General features: G+C 40.4%; 1 protein-coding gene across 1 annotated transcript; it reads left to right on the forward strand.

The window, feature by feature from the left end:
* Positions 1-6055: 6055 nt before the first annotated feature.
* LOC125789901 (NLR family CARD domain-containing protein 3-like) lies at positions 6056-25579 on the forward strand. Its single transcript, XM_049472990.1, has 3 exons — positions 6056-7800; positions 20666-20839; positions 24638-25579. Exons 1-3 carry the CDS (start codon positions 6086-6088, stop codon positions 25317-25319), a joined length of 2571 nt encoding a protein of 856 aa, XP_049328947.1. The 5' UTR covers positions 6056-6085; the 3' UTR covers positions 25320-25579.
* The last annotated feature ends 858 nt before the right edge of the window (positions 25580-26437 follow it).

Genomic DNA, 26437 nt, shown 5'->3' on the forward strand with positions numbered 1-26437 from the left:
TAAAATCTTTCATAAAATATACCCAGTGGTGGATTTAAATTTGATCTGATTGGTTGTGCTTTTTGCGACTGTCCTGTAGAATTATTAGAACACCTTTATTTCACTTGTCCTGTTTCAAATAAATTTGAGTGTTATTAAAAACTGTCTGTCTTTAAAAATAGCTGATTTTAACATTCCTGATTTTAATGTTAACCAGGTCTTGTACTTTATTAATGATCTATGCAATAAAACATCTGATGTAGTGAATATATTTTTCTTGCTTGATAAACATCACATTCATTGTTGTAAGTGAAGAGACTCTGCCCCAATTTTTGAATGAATTTAAACTGTATTATTCCTCATTGAAATGTCTTAAAAATGTCTCCTTTTGTTTTAAAGACTTGTTTCTCCTTTTTATTTTCCTGTGTGGACATTTAAAGTCCCATGTTCTTTGTTTTTTTCTGTTTTCCCTGTTGAACTGTACATTGCACCTCTATACAAGAGTTTATATTCAATGTTATAAATAAAAAAAGAGCTTTTTTTTCAGAAAAAGGCCCTGAAGAGCAGAGGGGCACAACACTGTCCAAATCCAGAGAGTCCAAATAATGAGCTGGAAGATTCATTAGCTCCAGGTCAGCAATGTTAGAGCAGAGGAAACTGAAGAACACACATTTCAGCTCTTAGAGTGGGAGATGTGAGGAACTCAGAGCAGAATAAAGAGTTTACAGATATGATCCATATATGCCTGAATATGTTCACATTAAACATCGACCTTTAGAGCAACTTAACAAAGCTGTTCTTCCAGTTTTTCATGAGACAAACGTCTCTGATATTTTTAGTAACACTTGTTCAGTCAGGTGGATGAAGAGAGATTGGTCAGACAGCACATAACTCCTCCCCCTTCACCCTGTAAAGAACCTATCAGCATGTCCTCCTGCAGTTACTAAACCAGTTCATCATGTTTAAGAAGAAAATAACATCAGTAGCTTCACTGGAGAGAGAATCAAAAACAGCGTCAGGAGAAAACACCCTGAAAGGTAATGAACTTTAAAAAACTGAATTTACTGCATTAAAATATTTTAGATGAAAAGAGAGAGCAGAACACAAACCAAACACTGATAGAACTGCATTTTACACACAACTTTGGTATGAAGTATGTAGACTAAGTGTGTGTGTGTGTGTGTGTGTGTGTGTAGTGGTGTGTGTGTTTGTGTTTACAGGATTAGGTGTAATCTGAAGGAGGAAGATGAGCTCCAAAATGAGTGTCTCTGGGGAACAGGACACACAGGAAGCTGAGAGGTGAGAGAGTAATGTGATTGGGTATAAAGTGAAAGGTTTGCTGGAAAGGTTGTAGATGGTGTCTGATACTGGTTGTGTTTTAGACTGGATCAGGATAAGAGATCAGACTCACCTGAACCCAGCTGTGTCTCCATGAAGAGTGACCAGTCAATGGGTAAAGGAATAAACTTCAGAGAGGACAACAGATCTACTGATCTCAGGTAAGAATGACGAGACTCAGGAGAATAAGATGGAAAGATAATTTTTGGTGATTGATTGGTGAATGATTGTTTTTTTTATATATATATTTACCTGTATTAATGATTTTGTTTACTTTTATATGGTTAGTGCATTTGAAAGAGAGAGATCGGACTCACCTGAACCCAGCTGTGTCTCCATAAAGAGTGAAGAGTCAATGAAAGAGATAATACACTTCAGAGTGAAAGAGAGATTTAATGATATAAGGTAAGGATGATGTGACTGTAGAATAAGATGGAAAATACCTTTTAGTGATCCTAAAGAATATATATATACACTGCTTAAAAAATAAAGGGAAAACTTCAAAAACACAATATAACTCCAAGTAAATCAAACTTCTGTAGAATCAAAGTGTTCACTTAGGAAGCAACACTGACTGACAATCAATTTCACATGCTGTTGTATAAATGGAACAGACAACAGGTGGAAATTACTGGCAATTAGCAAGACACACTCAATAAAGGAGTGGTTCTGCAGGGCGACTGGCAGTTGCCAGAGAACACCAGGATAGGCAAATTTGCCACTGGTGCCCTGTGCTCTTAACGGATGAGAGCAGGTTTACACTGAGCACATGACGGACGTGATGTGACAGAGTCTGGAGACGTTATGGAGAATGTTCTGCTGCTGTAACATCCTCCAGCATCACCAGTTTGGCAGAGGGTCAGTAATGGTGTGGGGAGGCACCTCTTTGGTGGGCCGCACAGACCACCATGTGCTCTCCAGAGGTACCCTGAATGCCATTAGGTACCGGGATGAGATCCTCAGACCCCTTGTGAGACCATATGCTGGTGCGGTTGGCCCTGGGTTCCTTCTGATGCAGGACAATGCTAGACCTCATGTGGCTGGAGTTTATCAGCAGTTCCTGCATGATAAAGGCACTGAGGCTTTGGATTCGCCCACCCATTCCCCAGACCTGAATCCAATCCAGCACATCTGGAACATCATCCACCAAGGCCACACTGCACCACAGACTGTCCAGGAGTTACTGATGCTTTAATCCAGGTCTGGGAGGACATCCGCCGCCTCATCAGGAGCAGCCTAGGTGTTGTAGGGAGGTCAAACAGGCACGTGGAGCCACACACACTACTGAACCTCATTTTAACTTGTTTAAAGGACATTACATGAAAGCCGGATCAGCCTGTAGTGTGTTTTTCCACTTTGATTTTGTGACTCCAAATCCAGGCCTCCATTGGTTAATAAATTAGATTTCCATTGATGATTTTTGTGTGATTTTGTTGTCAGTACATTAACTTTGCACAGAACAAAGTATTCAATGAGAATATTTCATTCATGCAGATCTAGGATGTGTTATTTGAGTGTTCCCTTTATTTTAAGCAGCGTACACATATATACTGTATATGTTTTACAGAATTATATGAGGAAGGAAATGTGGGATGTCAAGTGGAAACCACATTCTTAGTTAACATATTAATTACTGGTATATTCATATAGTGTACAAAGCCTTCATTACCCTCACATTTATTCATTAGTGCACACGTTTGGTAAGGATGAGTAATTTAACATTGCAGGTATTAATATATGATTTATTCATTTGTTGCAAAAAATCTGTTGACAAAATACTAGACATATATGCATATATTTAGCCATAAAATCTGCCAATCGGGTAAGTAATTTTTTCTTAGTAAGATAAAAAAAAGCAATAAAAATGTCCCAAAATATGTGAAGTAAGACTTTAATCAAGCAAAAATCACCTCAAATTTGAACACAAGAATTAAAATAACTTGATTGCTGACTGTGCTTATTTTGAGTTCAAATTGATTACTTGAGTTCAAAGGTGAAAATTCTAAGTAAGGCTGATTAACATAGATTATTAAGCATATTTTAGAAATAATTAACACTTACACAATGCTTAGTTAGACAAAAGAGGGGAAAGTAAGATTTATTGCATTAAAATTAGAAAATTTCACATGCTATGATTTAGTTTTTTCAATGTATATGTAATATATTTACCTGTATTTATGAGTTTGTTTACCTTCTGTATGGTTTAGTGTGCTTAGGAGAGAGACAGAAGACTCTTCTGAACGCAGCCGTGTGTCTATGAGAGACGATACAGAGACGATACGCTTCAGAGAGGAGGGCTGTTCTCCTAAACTGAGGTAAAGATTTAGTGTAGGAGAGTGTTCAAGCAGGTGAATGGAGTGGTTTACAACAGGAAAACAATAATCAGCTGTCTGAGAGTGTGTTTATATTCACTAAATGATCCAATTTCCAGCCATCTGAATTTATTATTAAAGATTAGGCAGCATTATTAACTGAGAATGAGGGTATATTAACGTTTGTTCAGGGTCATGTGGGTAGGTTCTGTTGTCATTATGATTTAAAAAGGGCAAACAACACAATAAAAGGTCTGACCTCTGTGCTTTTTGTAACAGGGTTTTTTTCCACCAAGTACCAATTCACATTCTTCTTGAGGATTAAATTCTTATTTTACCTGAGCATATACTAATTAATTTATTTATGCTTTTGTTCTGGATTTTTTTGTCTCTCTCTAGTGTAATAGCATACCATAGAAATTACAGACAAACCATAGAAATTATAGATAAAAATAGTAAGGTGGTAAACACATTCAGCACGGGATCAAATATTTATTTTACCCTCTGTTTATGGGATAATTTTCTTATCTTATAATATATTTATATATATAATAATATATATAATAATATAATATAATTATAATAAAGTTTATATTGTAATATACAAATTATTGAAATATTACATAATATAAGTAATATAATATAAATACAATAAAATAAAACTGCCATACTATTATGCTAGCAAATCATGCTAATGTGATCTATTTAAAAATCTCACTGTTTAGACAAGATCTTGGTTTTGGAATCAAAGATTGTTCAAATTGACCACTAATAATGCTGATTAAACTCTTAAACTTAAACTATTACTTGTGTAATCAAATAAATATGGATTATGAACTCACTTTTCGGGAGCTGCCACATTATCCCTCAACCGTGCACGGTTACCCCCTAAAGCACGGCTCATTTGACTAGTGTGATCGCTCCGAACCCTTCCCGTGCACAGAATACTGAACTCTGCCCTGAAGAGGTAGTCCAGAGTACTGGTCACTTGGACGGTACTTATGCAATGTGAGCGCTATCCGTGTCCGAGCATGGAACAAGATGACGTTATTGTAAATTAACCTGGTGGCAAAAAGCTCTTTATGGTCTTTGGCAGAGGTGCTGTATTTGCTGGAAATTTGGGCAGATGAGAGCATACAGCAACAGCTGGAAACAACACATAATAAAACTCTAATATTCAATCAAACTTGTGAATACCTTCTAGCTTGTTGATACCAAAGATCCATTAACCAGTGTCATTACAAGCTGAAGAAACTTCATCTGAAGGTGCAAAATGCACTTCATAAATCTGGATAAATCCCTGTGGTAATGATGCTGTTGATAAAATAATCTGTCTTAAGTAGCCAAATAGCCAACCTAATTGTTGATGACATAAGTCTGCTTGGGCATGGATTGTTTAAACGGAGTGTAAGTGCATGCCAGCGGAAGCAGAACAGTGCTCCTGCACGTTTCAACCAAACTGTATTTAGTGTGAGAACACCCTTAATAGAAGCCATCATTGGCATGGCTGGTAGCATTTCTCGCTGCACCGGATCTGCAGCTTGCATGAAGAAAAAATCAGGTTCTCAGAGTGATCTGTCAGATCTCTGAATCTGAAAGGCATTGCTTCAATCTCAAACACAACCATATACCTACTAGCCAATAAGCCAATGAGAAATTGTGTAGGGGGGGCTTCACGCCTGCACTGTTTAACAGGAGCTCAGCTAACGTGTGGTCATTCCCCAGGCACAGACTAAAGGCTAGTGTGTATTTGGAATACCTTGTTGTTTTCTATTTATTTCCACCAGAATCTTTCATTTAAGGGACTGTTTAAAATAATACCCCTGAACCCTACTTGAGAATAATGATGATCAGGGTTATACACAGGCTGTTTATATATCTGTTTATATATCTGGACCTGAATTTTAGGCAGAAAAGATGTAATGCTCAGGATTCACACTGTAAACAACTGGAAATTATGTGATCCTAAAATTCTTAATACTAATATATGTTGCACAGTGGATGTAGCTAAAGATTGATATGCATATGATGTAATACATAAGATTAATAATGTCTTGTTCAGAAGTTTCTACCTATAACAGTAGTGTTGTATTTACCTACAGAGACCAGCAGGAGGAGTCAGACACTTCCAAAAGAAATATGGAGTTCAAGGTGTGTGTATGCAACTTATGTTAGAGCACACAAACCATCAATTACCCTTTAAACTGATTTTTAATTTAGTTGAATACAACAATACAGTGAATAGTTTAGTGAATTATTGCAGTGAGCAGTAAATTAATAAAGCCTGACACATTTGTATAACGTTACACCACAGATTTTTTTCGGGCTTCTTTTCTTGTCTGTAAGATAACATTGTAGCTTTCAGCTGCAGCAGATTTTTACATTGAAAATATCCTTTAATATGTTTATCCTTTCATCTAAAGCTCAAATCTACACTGAGGGAAAGGTGTCAGAAAATGAATGAGGGAATCTCCCATCCTGGAACCTCAGTCCTTCTGAATGAGATCTACACAGAGCTGTACATCACAGAGGGAGGGAGTGGAGAGGTCAATAATGAACATGAGGTCAGACAGATTGAAGCAGCATCCAGGAGACCAGCAACACAGGAGACACCCATCAAATGTAACGACCTCTTTAAAGACCAGTCCATCAGAACTGTGCTGACTAAAGGAGTTGCTGGAATTGGAAAAACAGTCTCTGTGCAGAAGTTCATTCTGGACTGGACTGAAGGAAAAGCCAATCAGGATGTTCTCTTCATATTTCCACTTCCTTTTAGAGAACTGAATCTGATGAAAACCGAAAATCTCAGTCTGGTGGAGCTTCTTTATCAGTTTTTTAAAGATACAAAACACTTAAAACCAGGAGATTATCATCGTTACAAAGTCATGTTCACCTTTGATGGTTTGGATGAATGTCGACTTCCTCTAGATTTCCAGAACAATAAGAGAGTATCTGATGTAACACAGTCAGTCTCAGTGGATGTGCTGCTGACAAACCTCATCCAGAAAAACCTGCTTCCCTCTGCTCTCCTATGGATAACTACTCGACCAGCAGCAGCCAATCAGATCCCTCCTGACTGTATTGATCAGGTAACAGAGGTACGCGGGTTCAGTGACCCTCAGAAAGAGGAATACTTCAGGAAAAGGATCAGAGATCAGAGCCTTGCTGAAAGAATCATTACACACATGAAGTCCTCCAGAAGCCTCTACATCATGTGCCACATCCCAGTCTTCTGCTGGATCTCAGCCACTGTTCTAGAGAGGATGTTGGGTGAAGCAGAGGGAGGAGAGATCCCCAAGACTCTGACTCAAATGTTCACACACTTCCTTATCTTTCAGATCAAACACCGCAGCCAGAAGTACCAAAGAAAAAGTGATGTTGATCTTGACCAGACTAGAGAGATTATTCTGGCTCTGGGAAAACTGGCTTTCCAACAGCTGGAGAAAGGAAACCTGATCTTCTATGAGGAAGATCTGAGAGAGTGCAGCATTGATGTCAGAGAAGTGTCCGTGTACTCAGGAGTGTGCACCCAGATCTTCAGACAGGAGTTTGAACTTCACCTGGGGAAGGTTTTCAGCTTTGTGCATCTGAGTGTTCAGGAGTTTCTGGCTGCTTTATATGCGTTTCTGTCCTTCATCTCCAACAACAGAAATGTGCTGCAACAGAAACACAGTGGATTTGGTTTCGAGAAAAAGGGAACAATGTCTGACTTCCTGAAGAGAGCCGTGGACAAGGCCTTACAGAGTGAGAACGGACACCTGGACCTTTTCCTCCGATTCCTTCTGGGTCTCTCACTGGAGTCCAATCAGACTCTCTTACGAGGTCTTCTGATACAGACAGAGAACATCTCTCACAGTAAAGAGGAAGTAGTGGAGTACATCAAGCAGAAGATCAGGAAGAATCCCTCTCCAGAGAAAACTATCAGTCTGTTCCACTGTCTGAATGAACTGAATGATCATTCTCTAGTGCAGGAAGTCCAGAAATACCTGAACAGAGGACGTTCCAGTGATCTCAGTGGAGTTACTCTCTCTCCTGATCAGTGGTCAGCTGTGGCGTTTGTGATGCTGAATTCAGAAGAGGAGCTGGATGAGTTTGACCTGAGTAAATTTCAGAAATCAAAAGAATGCCTTCTGAGGCTGCTACCAGTGGTGAAAGCATCCAGGAAGGTTATGTGAGTATTTTCATTATTCAGTGTTTAATCTGTGATGTTTTATATTTTGTAATATTGATTAGTCTGTACTTTTATTGATTATTTGTTGAAAAACTAAACAATCAGGGGTGTGTTTCCCGAAAGTGATCACTATTAGCAAATAACAAATTAACTAGTGCAGAACCTGAGAGAAGAACAAGGCAGTTCTACAAGTATTTCCCAAAGAGCTTTACAAACCAAAACTTAAACAAGTTCAAAGAATGTCTTTGTTGATTCCACCTCTGAAACACCTCAATCAAAACACAAACATTGTTTCAGTTCTGCCAAGTATATATAAATAATTCACTATTATGCTTTAAAAAATCAGAAAAGTGTTGGAATCAATATCATTATACATATTCTGAAATTTAAATAATAAAATAACATATTCAGGCATTATCTAATATTTGTAAACACACACATGACTATATAGATAAACAAAAATCCATATTAATGATAAAACCTATTATAAAAAAATACTTCTAAAACGTGTACACAAAAATTAATTTGGTCCATCATCCAAATCGTTCACTCAATCACTCCAACCTCCAGCCTATAAATACATAGTTTGGGATAGAAATATCACTTCCTTGCTTAGATGAGGAAGAATGGCCAACACAGGAAGTAAGAGATAACAACACTTCACTAAAGATGAAATTAACATCTTGTTGGTGTGTTATGGTTGGGCTCATTCTATTAAGTGATCTCAATCAATCAATCAATCAATCAATCAATCAATCAATCAATCAGTCAATCAATCAACCTTTATATTCACTTGGGAAAAACATTGAGGGTGACCCTCATTTACAATGTTGCCGAGTCTTTATAACATCAAAGGTATTGAACACATTTAATAATAATTAAGAAATAATAAGAAATAAAATAGTAAAATATATAAATAAGTAAATAGATAATAGTAAAAGTAAAGAAAAATGTTAAAAATGATAAGTGGTTAAAAAAATAATAGAACTAAGAGCAAGAGTGAAAATATAACATTAAAAGAAAATAAAAAATAAAAAAATAAAGAGGCAGCAAGATCATTGATAAAAATATTAAATAAAACTGGACCCAGGATTAAGCCCTGTGGGACTCCTTTTGTTATGGGCTGTAGGTCTGATTTATGGTTACCAATAGACACACATTGCTTCCTGCCAGAAAGGTAATCCTGGGCCCACAGGGTTGCATTATTGCTAAAACCATCTAATGTAAAGAACCTAATAGTAGATCATGATCAACAGTATCAAAAGCTGCTGTAAGATCAATAAAAATGGCAGCACAGTACTTCTTCTTGTCTAGGGCCATGTATAGATCATTTAAAATCAGTGTGGTTGCAGAGATGGTGCTATTTCTTTCTCTAAATCCAGATTGATAGTTATACAGGATGGAGTTTTCATAAAGAAAAGACTTGAGCTGGTTATTCAGTAGGGATTCTAAAACTTTAGATAAACAAGACAGTTTTGAGATTGGTCTGTAATTATTTAGATCTGCTGAATTTCCTCCTTTATGCAGAGGAATAGCATGAGCTGCTTTCCAGATACTGGGAATTCTGCAAGATCAAATAGAAAGATTAAAAATGTATGTAATATGTTCTAAAATAACTGGGGTTGCGAGGCGCAGAAGGTAGGGGTCCAGACCGTCCTCACCTATTGTTTTCCGAGGATTAATAGAGGAAAGGGCGTTAGCCTCTATGTATGGAGAGCAGGTCTGGAGGGTGAAGATATTGAATTTCTGGGAAGCAGTAGTAGTGATGATGGGCTGATCCACGGGCAGGTTTGAGTCAGTGTTTATAAATATCTGACCAGCTGCAGCAAAGTGTACATTAAAAGCTTGGCACAGTTCTTGCTGGTCAGAGATTAAATTACTAATGACTAGAATTTTAGTTGGGATTTGTTGGGAGCTGTTTTTGAGGAAGTTTACTGCTTTCCAGAAATCTTGTGGATTAGAGGAGCTAGTAATTTGCTTGAGGAAATAATCTGATTTCTCTTTTCTAATTGCAGAGGTGCATCTGTTTCTCAGTTGTCTAAATTTAAGCCATTTTTCACATTCCCCTGTGCGTCTGGCTATTGACCAGGCTTTATTTCTTGACTGTAGCAGTGAGGAAATTTCTCCTGAAAACCAGGGGCTAAATCTGTCTCTTATTCACAGTTTTTGTATGGATCGTGTTTATTTGTCACTGAAAGGAATGATTTCGTGAAATGTTCTAGTGCAACATCCACATCAGTACTTTCAAAAGTTAAGTGAATTTTGCTCACTGCTAAGTCAGAAAGAAAAGCTTGTTCATAAAAAAATTAAAAATGTCTTCTAACCATCATCCGAGAGCCCGTTTATATCTTTGAACTGGTTCTAATGCACCCGATCGGACAATGATCACTAAAGCCACATTCAAAAACTCCAGCGGCAGTGATTATATCTGTTTTTAATCAAACTGACTTTAATATCAGACAAAGATAACCTGAGTAAATATAAAAATCACCTTTTAATGATGATTTTATTTATTAAAGGAAAGAAAAATATGCAAACAAATCTAGCCCTGTGTGAAAAAAAAGTGTTTAATAAATTAACTTTAATTAATCACACTTCACTACCAATTTCCCAAATCACAACCAGGCCTGATTACTGCCAGACCTGTAAAATCAAGAAATCACTAAAATAGAACTTGTCTGACAACATGAAGCAAATAAAAGATGTCAAAAACAACACATTATTATACCCCAAATGAATGAAATTCAAAGACAGATTAAAAAACAAAGCAATTGATCATCTATCAGTCTGGAAAAGGTAACAAAGTCATTTCTAAAGCTTTGGGACTCCAGAGAACCACAGTGAGAGCTATTATTCACTAATGGAGAAAACATGGAACACTGGTGAACCTTCTCAGGAGTCCAGCTGACCAAAATTATACCAAAAGGGCATGGACAACTCATCCAGGAGGTCCCAAAAGTAACCCAGAACAACATTTAAAGAACTGCAGGTCTCACTCGCCTCAGTTAAGATCAGTTTTAATGATTCAATAATAAGAAAGAGACTGGGTAAAAATTGTCTCCATGGGAGAGTTTCTAGGAAAAACCTAAAAAAACAACAACTTATTTCACATTTGCCAACAAACATCTTAACTATTCTTTGGACATGACAAAAGTGGAACTTTTTAAAAGGTGTGTGTCCCATTACATCATAATTTCATCATTATAAGAACATCATACTGAACATAAAACATGGTGGTGGTAGTGTGATGGTCTGGGGCTGCTGAATCCTGAAGGAGAATATCTGACCATCTGTTCGTGACCTCAAGCTCAGGCGTATTTGGGTTCTGCAGCAGGACAATGAACCAAAGTACACAAACAAAAAGTTCACATCTGAATGGATTAAAAAAACTAAATGAAGGTTTTAGAATGACCTATTTAAAGTCTGATTGAAATGCTGTGGATGATCTTAAACAGGACGTTTATGCTGGAAAATCCTCCAATGTGTCTGAATTAAAATAATTCTGTAAAGAAAAGTGGAACAAAATTCCTCCACAGAAATGTAAAAGACTAGTTTCCAGTTATCAGTAAAGCTTGAGTGCAGTTGTTGCCGCCAAGAGTAGCACAACCAAGTTATTAGGTTTAGAGGGCAAACACTTTTTACACAGGGCTAGATTGGTTTGGATAGTTTTTTTCCTTTTAATAAATAAAACCACAATTTAATAATAACAGTGCTTTTTATATTTACTCAGGTTATCTTTGTTTGATAATAAGAAAAATGTAAGTATGACAAAAAAGCAAAAACACAAGAAATCTGTAGGGGCCAAATATTTTTCACACCACTGTACTTTGGCCCGTCGGTCAGGTAGTCTACAATCCAGGAGACAAGGACGGCGTCTGCTTGCACTGTTGTCAGCTTGTCACCCAGAAGATCAGGTCGAATGCTGTTAAATGCAGTGAAGAAATCAAAAACCATGACCCTCACAGTGCTGACTGATCTGTGTAGGTGAGCATAAACTCTGTTGAGCAGGTAGATGATGACATCCTGAACTCTCAGGCAGGACTGATAGTCCAGTAGTGAGACCAGCAACACATACCAGCAGTGCAGCGGTGGAGCAGAAGACTGAAAGAAGCACTTTTATGGTGAAAAAACAAACCAAAACTCTCTACTAGCATGATTTGAGAGCACATATTTATTAAGTTATCTTGTCAAAAATATATTTGAAAGATAAACAATAATTAAAAAGAAGCAAAAAACACAAACAGAAGCTACTGTAATTTCATTTATTCAGAGAAAACATCTATTCAAACTAACCTGGCCCTATCTGAAAAATAATTTTCTCCTAAACCTAATAACTCAATTGTGTCACCGGCGGCAACAACTGAAATCAAGAGTTTGTGATAACTGTTAATGAGTCTTTCACATCTCTGTGGAGGAGTTTGCTCTTCTTCAACACTCACCTTAACTGAGCCAAGTGAGACCTGCAATTCTTTAGATGTGGTTTTGTGTTGTTTTGGAGTAATTTTGTGGGCCGGTCACTCCTGGGAAGGTTCACCAGTGTTTCATGTTTTCTCCATTAGTGAATAATAGCTCTCACTGTGGTTCTCTGGAGTCCCAAAGCTTTAGAAATGACTTTGTAACCTTTTCCAGACTGATAGATGATCAGTGTCGCAGTTAATTCATGGGGGGATTAAATGATGATTAATTATACAATCAAATCAAATTTATTTGTATAGCACTTTTTACAACTGATGCCACAAAGCAGCTTTACAGAAACATGATCACAGGACAAAGAATCAGGCAAAACACTAAACAAAAAATATGCAGAATACAAAAAAACCCAGAGAGTGTGGAGGGAAAACTCCCTCAGAACTGTAAGAAGAAGAAACCTTGGGAGGACCAAGACTCACATTTAAGGGGGGGAACATCCTACCACTGGTCAAACAGCTTTTAAATTAATTTTAAAAAGTATTTTATACATTCACATAGGTTTTATATATTCAGGAGTAAAGCAGCACCACTAATGGAAGCAGTTAGAGTTCATGTAAGCTTGGATGTAATCTGTAGTGGAGAGTAAGATGGACGATGAGCAGCTGATCTGTGGTGGGTGATGGAGAAGAGCTGACTTCAGAAACTTCCATCAGTCTGGATGGACAGGGGACATGAGAGCCTGGGGGTCCAACATCCATCGGTATCGGGTCAGACAGGTGGGCAGTCAGTAACTCGGAGGAGCAGAGAGAGATGGAAATAGTTTTAACTGGATTTATGTAAAACAGAATATAAAACATTATCAGAGTGTGGCTAATGACTCCGGCAGATCTAAATAAAACAGCCTAACTAAAGGCAGAGAGCCAGAAGGTAACATAGACACGGAGGCTCCCTGAAACACCAGCATCCACCCACTCCACCGTCCACAAACCTGAGTGACCGTGTGCAGTGGAAGAACAACAGCACCAGCATCTCAGTTTACCACAATTCCATATGTCCATGAACCCCTGGATCTGCAGCCTTATCTAAAGGAAAAAACGTTAATTGCCAAAAGCTAAACTAAACAAGTACGTTTTCAGTCTAGACTTAAAGATTGAGACTGTGTCTCAATAAGAGAAAGCTCTTCCTCCTGCAGAGCTCCTCTGAATTTTAGGAACTACTAAGAAACCAGCACCCTGAGATCTAAGTAATCACGGTGGTTCATAATAGGAGATGAGATCTCGTGAATACTCAGGAGATGAGCCCGTGTAGGGCTGTATATGCTAACAGGAGAATTTTATAGTCTATGCGGAATTTGACTGGAAGCAGTGCAGTGCTGATAGGACTGGACTAATATGCTCAAATGTTTTAGTTTTATTAAGGACCCTGGCTGCAGCATTTTGAACTAGCTAAAGTTTATTTAATTACTGCAGGAACATCCTGACAGTAGTGCATTACAATAATCTAGCCTTGAGGTAATGAAGAAATTTACTCATTTTTCAGTGAAAAAAAAAGCTGTTCTAGTAACATTAGATATGTGTTTATCGAATGCTAGATCTGAACCTATGATAACTCCAAGGTTTTTAGCTACTGAACCAGGTGTGACGGAGAAGTCGGCCAGATTTAACATTAAGTCTGATCATTTATTTCTAGCAGCTTTGAATTTCTGTTTTATCATTATTTAATAGGAGAAAATTGTGAGACATCAATGTTTTCACATCTTTTACACATTTCTCGATTTTCTTTATTCTCACTCACATTTCTTGATCAGAGGTTTAATTACCACTGTTTTAATGACTTTGGGTACATGCCCCAGGGTAAACGATGAGTTTACTATCATTAACAGAAGTTTAATTATATATGGCTGTACCTGTTTTAGTCATTTTGAGGGAACTGCATCAAGTGTGCTGGTTGTGCTGTTTGATGAGGAGATAATTTTCTCTAGTTCTAGCTGTGGAAGTGGGTTAAAAACTCATCATAACTTCAGTAACTGAGTTTTGTCCTATATCAGCCACACCAGATGACATATTTATCTGTTGAATTTTATCCTGAATGTTTTCAGTTTTCTATCAAAGAAGTCCATAAAAGCGTTGCTGGTGTGAATGGCTGGAATCTGAGATTCAGTACCTCCCTGGTTTTTAGTTAATTTGGAAATAACACTAAAGAGGCCAGATACGCTGAGTGGGCTTTATTAAGTTCTTTCTATATTTGACAAGACTGCCTTTCTGTCATGGTCAGAACAGAATAGCAGACAAGCGCAGATACTGATAAAAACAATAGATGTTTATTATAAGAATAAACAGATGTATTCAGGGTCGATACAGAAACAAGGGTGATCACCAGTAGACAGAGCAATGAAGACAAAACCATACCATAAACGAGAGACAGTCCAGAGTTCATACACAAGCAATCCAGTATCAGAGATAATCCAAGAGGCGGTGGTGAAAGCACAGTCCAGGTCATACACAAAACAATCCAATATCAAAGGCAGAGGCAAAAATCGGCGTCGGGAAACAAAAAGCAAGGTCATACACAAAGTAAACTGAGACAAGAGATAAGTAACGCTTTGTATGAGGATAACCTACAATACGCGGCGATGAAGTCTGTTTGGCGTGCACCTTTATAGTGCCAGTAATCAGTATTCGGGGCTTCCTGGAGGAAGCAGGTGAGGTGTCACGTGATCAGGTGAGTGCGTGATGTCAGCGGGTGGTGCATTCTGGGTAGTGTAGTCTTTGTCCTGAGAACCTCTGTCAGAGCTGGGTGTGGGAGAAACAGAGGAGCTAACAGCACCAGATGTGACAGTACCTCCCCCCGAGGGAGTCGAGACGGAGACGGAACGGGGACGACCACGACGACGTCCACCCGACGGGCAGGGAGTACCGGCGGGAGGAGCAGGAGAAACCACAGAGGTGCCAGACAGGCGGGGGATGCGAGACTGGGAACCCCGACGCACCGGAACCGAGGAGGAGAGTGAGCGCTTGGGACGCCCACGGGGTCTAGGAGCAGGTTTACCAGGGTGACGGGCATGAAATTCGGCCAGAAGAGCAGGATCCAGCACATCCCCAGCGGCAACCCAGCAACGCTCCTCAGGGCCGTAACCCTCCCAGTCTATGAGATACTGGAGCACACCGCCACGCCTGCGGGAATCCAGCACCTCTCGAACCGCATAGGTAGACGAAGCCTCCCCCTCCACTGCCGCGGGCGGCACGTCGTCTGGAACACCCTCAGCCAGCGGACCTGGGACAAGAGGCTTGAGCAAGGAAACATGAAATGAGTTATGCACTCTGTACTGAGAAGGCAACTCAATCTTATAAGTAACGTCATTGACTTGTGAAAGAACTTTAAACGGGCCAATATACTTGGGTAGTAGTTTCCTACAGGACCCCTCAAACCTCAAGTCCCGGGTCGACAACCACACACGATCTCCGGGCTGGTATTGGGGGGTGGTACCTCGGTGTCTGTCAGACTGCTCCTTGTATTTGCGCAAGACCTCAGAAACCTGCTGATGTGTTTCCTCCCACACCTGCTCACTCCGCTTCATCCAGTCATCCACGGCGGGTACATCGGAAGACACAGCTGTCCACGGAGCTAACGGAGGCTGGTACCCCAGAACGCACTGAAAGGGTGTAAGACCAGATGTGGAGTTAGTGAGTGAGTTTTGGGCTATTTCCGCCCAAATGAGATACTGAGACCACTCTGTAGGATGTTTGAAACAGTACAATCTAAGAAATTTTCCTAATTCCTGGTTAACTCGTTCACATTGACCATTGCTAGTGGGGTGAAAACCAGAGGTGAGACTAACGTGCACTCCTAAGTGTTCAAAAAAGGATTTCCATACTCTGGAAGTAAATTGAGGACCCCTATCGGAGAGGATGTCCTCCGGAATACCAAAGTGTCTAAAGATGTGTGTGTATATAGCCTGAGCTGTCTGAAGAGCAGTGGGTAGTGCTGGAAAAGGGATAAACTTTACTCCCCTAGAAAATCTGTCAACAACAGTAAGAACAGTGGTGTAACCCTCAGATTCAGGTAGGTCTGTGACAAAGTCTACAGCAATGTGTGACCAGGGTCTGTCTGGGACGGGTAGAGGAACTAGCTTACCGGCTGGAAGGGTTTTGGGTGTTTTGCATTGTGCACAGACAGAACAGGAAGCTACGAATGAGTGTATGTCAGCTCGCATGGTTTCCCACCAATAGCGAGCTGAGATCAGTTGCAGCGTACGTGTAACCCCTGGGTGACCAGAAGTAAGGGCAGAATGTGCCCAGCCAATGAGTCGTTCGCGAAATTGCTCAGGTACAAAAATCTTGTGAGGAGGACAACCCTCCGGAGGTGGTGTGTTAACTGAACCTTGCTGAATAAGATCGTCAAGTTCCCATCTAATGGCAGCTATACGAACTGTGGGTGGTAGAATGCGTTCTGGTTCGGAAGGGTGGCTACCCTCATTTGACGAACTGAAAACCCGGGATAATGCGTCAGCTTTAGTATTACGGTGACCTGGACGAAATGAGATAGAAAAATCAAATCGCGAGAAAAACAAGGACCAACGAGCTTGACGGGGGTTTAGACGTTTAGCAGTGCGTAGATATTCCAAGTTTTTGTGATCAGTAAGTACGGTAAATGGGTGTGCAGCCCCCTCCAGCCAGTGACGCCACTCCTCTAGAGCCAATTTGACAGCCAATAACTCTCTATCCCCTATACCATAGTTGCGCTCAGCAGGTGACATTTTACGAGAGAAGAAGGCTATGGGATGTAGCTTAGGCGGTGAACCGCTGCGTTGGGAAAGAACAGCCCCAACGCCAGTATCAGATGCGTCGACCTCGACTGTAAACGGTAGTTCAGGTTTGGGGTGCATGAGAACTGGAGCTGAAACGAAAGCAGCTTTTAACTTATTAAATGCCTGGTCGGCTTCAGGAGACCATTTAAGGATCTTAGTGGCGTTCTTAGTGAGTGCGGTGAGTGGGGCAGCTATACTGCTGAAGTTACGAATAAAACGCCTATAAAAATTTGCAAATCCCAAAAAACGCTGGAGATCTTTGATGGACAGGGGAGTGGGCCAACTAGTGACGGCGTCTACTTTACAGTCATCCATAAGAACTCCCTGGGAGCTGATAACATAGCCGAGAAATGCGACTCTCTGAAGATGGAACTCGCATTTCTCGGCTTTAGCATAGAGATTGTTCTCCAATAAACGTTGGAGGACCGAACGAACATGCTGCACGTGAGAGTCAAAATCAGACGAATAGATCAGAATGTCGTCTATAAAAAGTGTGACGAACTTGCCAATCATGTCTCTAAAAATGTCATTCATAAATGACTGAAACACGGCGGGGGCGTTAGCGAGACCATAACTCATAACCATGTATTCATAGTGGCCATTAGTAGTAGTGAATGCAGTTTTCCACTCATCCCCCTCCTTAATGCGGATTAAATTGTACGCACTACGCAAATCGAGTTTGGTGAAGTAAGAGGCGTCGCGCAACTGTTCAAGTGCACACGGAATGAGAGGCAGGGGGTACGCAAATTTTTTAGTGATAGCGTTTAAACCTCGGTAATCTATACAGGGCCTCAGTCCACCGTCTTTTTTCTTCACAAAGAAGAAACCCGAACCAACAGGAGATTTTGACGGGCGAATGAAACCCTGAGCTAACGCTTCGGAAACGTAATCTGTCATAGCCTTCTCCTCATCGAGAGTAAGGGGGTAAACTCTAGCTTTGGGTAAGGTGGCACCCTCCACTAGGTCAATGGCACAATCACATGGGCGATGAGGAGGCAACTTAGTAGCATTGTCTTTACTGAAAACCTCAAGCAAATCAGAGTATTCGGGAGGAATAACAGGAGATTCAGAAACATGGGGACTTTCCACAGTAGTGGACTGAATAACTAAACTATCCAGAGCTAAACAATGTTCATGACAGTGAGCAGACCAAACCGTGATATCCCCATCGCGCCAGGAGACAGTGGGATCGTGAGTCTTCAGCCATGGCATGCCCAGGATAACAGGATGTTCGGTGCAGGGAAGCACGAAGAGTGGTAGTTCCTCATAATGGAGAGCGCTGGCTTGAAGAGTGATGGGCAGAGTCTGCAGGGTAACCGGCTTGGAGCGAACAGTCTTTCCATCAACAGCATGGATGGCTAATGGACGTAGAAGTTCTCTGGTGGGTACTCCATGCTCCTTAACTAGGTCCAGACTGATGAAGTTCCCCTCCGACCCGGAATCTACAAGCGCTGGGACAGAGAGCATACCAGTAGGTAACATAATATTTACAGGCAAAGAAAAACATTTAGAGCGAAGGATTGTGTTGTGCTTACGTACCACGTTAGCGCGTGGAGAGCACTCCACGCGCTGTCCCAGGGCTGGAGCTTTCACAGGTCGGGTCAGGAGACCACACTCAGCCTTGAAATGCCCGGCCTCCCCACAATAAAGGCATAGGCGAAGCCGGATTCGACGCTGTCGCTCCTCTGGAGTTAGCCGGGTTTTCTGGATATCCATGGGCTCTGGGGCAGGCAGCGCAGCTTTCTCCGGAGTGGGAGCGCGGGTCAGAGACACAGGAGTGTGTTGAGTGCGAGGACTGATCTTGGGTCGGCGCGAGAGAAGTTGATCCAACCGGATCGACAGTGAGATGAGCTGATCCAGGGTCAGTGAATCATCTCTGCAGGCTAATTCCCTCTGTACATCTGGGTTAAGTCCGCATCTAAACACGTTGATCAAAGCAGTGTTATTCCACCCACTACCAGCTGCAAGAGTGCGAAACTCCAGAGCGTAGGAAGCCACCGGCTTCTGACCTTGCTTTAGAGCCAGCAAAAGTTCTCCATTAGATTGTCCATACCGCGAATGATCAAAAACTGAGCGGAAAGTAGCTAAAAAGTCAGTGTAACTAGCCCCAGAAAGTTCTTCCCAAATAGCTGTAGCCCACTCGAGTGCCTTACCAGAAAGCCGTGAGATAACAAAACCGATCTTAGCTTTATCGGTTGTAGGCGGTGAATTACTGAAAAACACGGAGCATTGTAAAAGAAAACCGCTGCATTTTTCCGGATCCCCATCAAACAACTCCGGTTTAGAGACAGAAAATCCAGGCACAGAAGAGTTAGCGTTAGGCATACTGGGGGTAGCTAACGGGCTAGGGCTAGGCTCAGTTACGCCTCTGAGGTGAGCTAGCAGCTCAGCTAGTTGTTGCTGCTGCGTGGTTTGCTGGCGGGCTAGCTCCGAAACAGCTTGGGTCACACCAGCGAGCGTTTGCTGGTGCTGACCGAGTAGCCTCCCCTGGTTGGCTAAACCAGATCTAATAGCCTCAGTATCTGCTATCTGATCTTGTACGGCCGCGTATTCTGTCATGGTCAGAACAGAATAGCAGACAAGCGCAGATACTGATAAAAACAATAGATGTTTATTATAAGAATAAACAGATGTATTCAGGGTCGATACAGAAACAAGGGTGATCACCAGTAGACAGAGCAATGAAGACAAAACCATACCATAAACGAGAGACAGTCCAGAGTTCATACACAAGCAATCCAGTATCAGAGATAATCCAAGAGGCGGTGGTGAAAGCACAGTCCAGGTCATACACAAAACAATCCAATATCAAAGGCAGAGGCAAAAATCGGCGTCGGGAAACAAAAAGCAAGGTCATACACAAAGTAAACTGAGACAAGAGATAAGTAACGCTTTGTATGAGGATAACCTACAATACGCGGCGATGAAGTCTGTTTGGCGTGCACCTTTATAGTGCCAGTAATCAGTATTCGGGGCTTCCTGGAGGAAGCAGGTGAGGTGTCACGTGATCAGGTGAGTGCGTGATGTCAGCGGGTGGTGCATTCTGGGTAGTGTAGTCTTTGTCCTGAGAACCTCTGTCAGAGCTGGGTGTGGGAGAAACAGAGGAGCTAACAGCACCAGATGTGACACTTTCCATGCAGAATAGAACACTTTCAGTTTAGTTGATCGATATTATTATAAATTTTGTACTAACTGCTTTAAGGTACGACTTTGATCATTGTACCATGGTGCAAGCTTTTTTGTCTCTCTTTTTTGTGTTTATGGGGAGCTACACCATCTAAAATAATCATTTTCTAAACAACTGATTAGTTTTTCTAGTTCCAGTGAGTCTGCTGGACAGTGTACTAGAGTTGAAAATCAGAAAGGTTAACAGTAAGTGACTAAGAGAAATCAGAATTTGCAAATTTACTAAACAATAATGATAGAGGCAGCTGTGTGTGTGTGTTTGTTAGGGAGGACTTTATCTGTATTTGTTTTTTTTATACATAGGCAGATTTTTAATTTGTAATCAAGCAAGAAAAAAATTTTCACTGAGTAATAAGTATAAGAAAAAGAATAATAGTATATAAAATATACTAATACACCTCCTTCCTAAGGGGTGTGTGTTTATATTTCAGTGTTTCTAATGGATTTTCATTTCTCTCTCAGGCTGCAGGAGTGTAATCTATCAGATAAAAGCTGTGCAGATCTGGCCTCAGCTCTCAGCTCAAACTCCTCATCTCTGAGAGAACTGAACCTGGGTAATAATAATCTGCAGGATTCAGGAGTGAAGCTGCTCTCTGCTGGACTGAAGAATCCACACTGTAAACTGGAGACACTGGAGTAAGATCATCAAAATACAACAAACAGAGCATCTCACCTTCACACACACGCACACACACACATACACACACAAACATGTTCTCTTATGCAAATTAAATTAAGCAGGTGTGCTCAGTCCAGATTAGGCCGCTGATATTTGCAAAAAATGCGTATCGGTATCGGATCGGAAGGCACAAGAAAATGCCGATCCAGACTCCCGATCCAGTTTTTTTCACAGTCCGATCCGAGTTTTCCAGCGCACTCATTTAGATAATCCATTCCAGTTTTTGCTGTGTTTTCACCAGTGAGAGTAAAATCCGGTCCGCATTTTTCAGCACACCTTCAGCAAACGAGCATAGCATCTCCCCGGGCCGGGAAAGATGAACTCCGGTCAGACCGGCTGGAGGCAGCGTTAGCTCCCTTTATGAAGAGTTTTTTCTTTGAATTTAATAAAGTTTTCTCTCTTAACATTATGATGTTTGCTTGTTGTGTTTTTAGTGTCATTATGCTTATTGTAGTATCACATCTCAACTAGTGGGTATGGGTAAATTTCACAATTATTTGCAAATAAAGTTTATGAAACATGTTATGTTTCTTATTTATGCAACTAAAAGGTAAAACTGTGTGAAACGTAGCTTATTTTGATAATTTAGCTTTAATTGCTTATAAAAAATATTTATTATATTATGGTTACATTACTAACACAGGAGCAGGCTGACACCTGAGCATACTGAAATGCTCGTCTTTGTAAAAAAAGAATCTCCCCATCATGCTCGGACTGCAGGCAGGGCAAACAGTTGGAATTGAAGGGAGTGTGTAGATGGGGGTGGAGCAGCAAAGTGTGGAGGAGATTGGGGAGTAGAAGGCATTTTGCTTTTAAATAGTTTTCATTATTTGCACTGATTTTTTTTAAGCTTTGGTTTACACTTGTTCAAGAGCACTGATGAGTACAGCAGTCAAGAGTACTGATGCTGTTAATAGACTATTTTCTACTCAGTTTGTGTGTTTTGCTTTTTTAATACAATTTACAATATTATTTGCACTTGTGGCTTTTTAAGCCTTGGTTTACTGTCGCCATTTCTGTTTGTTATTTATTATTTTGTCTATTTTGAGTTTATTAATTGCTAAATAAACAGGTCAGTTTCTCCTTACCAACCATTGTGTATTATTCAAACAAACCTAATTCAGCTGGCTACTTGTTATCAAGAGTAAAACGCTTTTCAACATGAGTTTGACAACAAAGTAAGTTGGCTAAATAACTTTAAACTTTAATACATGCTCGGATAGGCCGGTATCGGTATCGGATCGGAAGTGCAAAAAAAAAACGGTATCGGATCGGAAGTTCAAAAAGCTGGATCGGGACATCCCTAGTCCAGAAACCAGGTGGAGAAGTGGAGACAAAGTGAAAAATATAGTTTGGGAGGGAAAAGGGAACTGCTGTGTTTTTGTTGGTGTGAATGACTGGAATCTGAGGTTTATTACCTGCCTGGTCTTTTCTATATTTGACAAGACTGTCTTTCCACGCAAAATGAAACACTTCCAGTTTAGTTGATCGATATTATTATAAATTTTGTACTAACTGCTTTAAGGTACGAGTTTGATCATTGTACCACATTGCGAGCTTTTTCTGTCTCTCTCTTTTGTGTTTAAGGGGAGCTACACCATCTAAAATAATCATTTTCTAAACAACTGATTAGTTTTTCTAGTTCCGATGAGTCTGCTGGACAGTGTACTAGAGTTGAAAATCAGGAAGTTTAACAGTAAGTGACTAAGAGACTATGTGCTATGCTGCATGAAAGTAAGACAGCACCTATCTATCTATCTATATAAAGAAATCAGTTTTTGCAAATTTGTGTGTGTGTATGTGTTAGGGAGGATTTATCCGTATTTGTTTTTTTTTTATTATACATAGGCAAATTTTTTATTTGTAATCAAGCAAGAAAAGAGGTCACTTCAACACCTACAGTTGCACTTATTTTAATTCACTGACTAGTAATAATAAGAAAAAGAATAATAATAATACATAATAAAGAATATAATAATTATCTCACAAATATACTAATACACCTCCTTCCTAAGGGGTGTGTGTTTGTGTTTATATTTCAGTGTTTCTAATGGATTATCATTTCTCTCTCAGGCTGTGGGAGTGTAATCTATCAGATAAAAGCTGTGCAGATCTGGCCTCAGCTCTCAGCTCAAACTCCTCAACTCTGAGAGAACTGAACCTGGGTAATAATAAACTGCAGGATTCAGGAGTGAAGCTGCTCTCTGCTGGACTGAAGAATCCACACTGTAAACTGGAGACACTGTGGTAAGATCATCAAAATACAACAAACAGAGCATCTCACCTTCACACACACACACACACACACACACAATCTCTTGAAAAATATAAATTTGGAGGGAATGGGATACTGCTGTGTTTTTGTTGTGAAAACATTGTTTTACCATATACTTTCTAATTTTTTCAGCTTAGCAAATACAACATTCTTTTAGAAAAACAACAAAAAAATACTTTTTATTCCCACTTTTATGGGTGTTGACATTTAATTAGCGGGTGTTTAAATACTTCTAAAAAGGCGAGCTCTGACTGAGTTCTTTTGCTTCCTGTTTCTGTGCCGTTCAGACGCTTCTCTGCTTAGCTCTGCTATCTCTGCTATCTTTCATACTTTTCTTTATTTTCAGACATTTTTGAGCTACAGTGTCTGAGCTCATTATTTAGATTAGCACTAGCACTACCATATTTTGTTTCTTATTTTATTTTTTTCTTGTTTCTTTTGGACATTTTATAGTAGAGCCATAGGCACAGGAATCAGAAAAGTTTCTGTAGAGTGCTAAAGGAGAAATCTACAAAATGCCTTCTTGTGTGGGTTCAGAGCACCAGTGCTGCCAGAACTGCTACAATCTTCTACAAAGAATGACTGTTTTGGAAAAAAAAATCGGTCCTTGTTATCAGAGTTTAAGGACTGGCATTTCTGCGCTGTTCGAGGACCATTGGAGAGTGGGAGTGCTGCCAGCAGACAACAGGTTTTTAACGGAGCTAGCAGTGGAGACAAACAGAACTGGACCAGCAGATCATGTGGACATCCGTAGTGTGAGTACAGCTGAAAGATATGGACAAAACCAGCAATGGTTTAGCATTGGAGCTAAACCCAAACAGCATGCCACATACAGCTCTGTAGTATCCTCCACTCCTGATAACATAGCACATCTGGCTAATGCTAATGCTAATGCTAAAGCTATTGCTCGGAGATCAGAGCACAGAGCCAGAGGAAATCAGTTCCAGTCACTTAGTTTGCAAAACAGATTTGAGCCACTGCAAGACCTTAATGACTTTTTAAATACCAGCCAGTATGATTCAGAAAGAACCAGAAGATTCAGCCATTCAAAACACCCCAGGAGAGCCACAGGGCTCAGCAGACACCCTTGTTTTGGGGGATGACTCTGTTCATGGCATGAAAAATAATCAGAAACTCATCGTTCGATGTGAGCCAAACATCACAGTTTCTGAACTGAATAAGAAGCTTCCAGCACTACTGGCTGAATACAGAACAGTGAAACGAATCATTGTTCATGTTGGAAAGAACAATAACAAAGAAAGAGGAGTCTGAGGTGTTAAAAGAGACTTTAATGATCTTTTTACCACACTGCGCAAGTTCAACATCCAGACATTCATCAGTGGTCCTCTACCTGCAAGGGGCTGCAATATGTTCTCTAGGCTGTTGGCTTTAAAACATTTGGCTTCAGAAAACCTGCAGGTTAAACGGACTGAACTTCATTGACAATTTCAATCTGTTTTTTGGGAAGAGAGTTTTTCAGGCGAGATGGACTGCACACCAACAAGAGGGGAGTCAAATTCCTGTCACAGAACATCATTTTTTCTCTGTGCAACTTCTCTGTTCCCACTGGTGAAGACACGTCAGCTTTAACACCCAAGGACACTGTCTGCACTACAGAGACACAACATCCTCCCCCCACAGAGACTGCGGAGTTATCGGATGGGAGCCATGTTCTGCTGTATCAGCTGCCGGAAACACCGCAACTGCATGAGCACTCCACACCATCCTCCATCTCCACCTCATCATCATCATCCTCCATCTCCACCCCATCATCACCCCACCTGAACTTCCCAGCAACCATGGAGAAGCTGGTATCTGCAGGGACAAGGCTGACGCTTTCTCTGTCAGCGAGTCCTCAGGTACAGCGGAAAATCAGCACAACTTCTCCTCCACAGTCACCTACTGCCTCACGGACCCAGCAACCCCCATCCTCACCACCACTACACTCCCCAATCAAGGAGTTAGAAAAGGGGACCAAAATGAAGCCCAGTGAACATGAACATGAAGTATTAAACAAAAACCTCCTACAACCCAAAAAGAAGAGACAAGCTCCTAAACCACCGGACAGACAGCTCCGCTCTCGACTTCTTCACCAGCAGGAGCCCCTCCCACCTCCCTCCACCATAAGGGAAGAGGCCGCCACAAGTAATCCAGCAAACTGATATCTTTTGGGTCCGTGCTGCTACAATGGTGATGTCAGCAGTACATGTTTTCAAAACAAGTACGGACCCTGTGTGCCAGTTATCTCCCCCATTCCAGTTCTTATCAGAAGCAGAAAGAACAGGGAGTATAGGTCAGAAAATGTGAATATATCCAACCTGCAGTATGTAAATTGTAACCCACAGTCTTTGGAACAAAACGCACAGGGTATTAAATTAGCTCTGCTAAATATCAGATCTCTTACAAACAAGTCTTATCTAATTAATGATTTTATTACAAATTATGGGCTTGATTTTCTGTTTTTAACACAGACATGGTTAAATTCTTGTAGTGCTGAAAGTGTATTAAGTTTGGCTCCACCAAACTTTAACTTTTTAAATGTCTCACGTACCGGCAAGAAAGGTGGAGGTGTAGCTATGCTGTTTAATGATACATTCCAATGCAAGCAGTTATCACTTGGAGATTCCACATCTTTTGAACATTTAGGTGCAGTTTTAAAAGGGGCACCAAGAATATTACTAGTAATTGTCTACAGGCCTCCAAGGTACAATGCTGATTTTATTGATGATTTTACAGATATGCTGTCTTTTATTTCTACTGAATTTGATCATTTTATTATTGCTGGTGATTTTAACATTCACATTGATAATCCAAAGGATAATTATGCTAGAGAACTCTATGGGCCCTATTTTAACGATCTATAGCACACTTGGTAATTGCGCTTTGCGCAGCTAGATTTAGGGGCGTGTCCTCTGTCTTTGGTGTTGTTGCGCAGCTCCAACGGCGCAAAAGGGTGTGTTTTAATTCCCTTAATTATTCATGGGTGTGTTTTGGGCGTAACGTGAAATAAACCAATCAGTGTGTCAGTATCCATCCCCTTTAAGACACAGCTGCACGCTGAATTCTGTTCATTCCCATTTTAACAGCGCATAGGAAATTGCACCGTCACGCTGTGCAGATAAACCTGCAACTTAGGGAAGAGTAAAGTTATTTTATTCTTTATTCTGTTTATTGTTTATATAAAAACTGGGTTTGCAACACTGAATATTAATCAAGCAATCGATTATTTACACCGGAGGGGGACCCTCATTTACAGTTTAAAAGGGATTAAAAATATTTT

Source organism: Astyanax mexicanus, unplaced genomic scaffold (genome assembly GCF_023375975.1).
Source record: "Astyanax mexicanus isolate ESR-SI-001 unplaced genomic scaffold, AstMex3_surface scaffold_32, whole genome shotgun sequence".
NCBI classification, from domain to species: Eukaryota; Metazoa; Chordata; class Actinopteri; order Characiformes; family Acestrorhamphidae; genus Astyanax; species Astyanax mexicanus.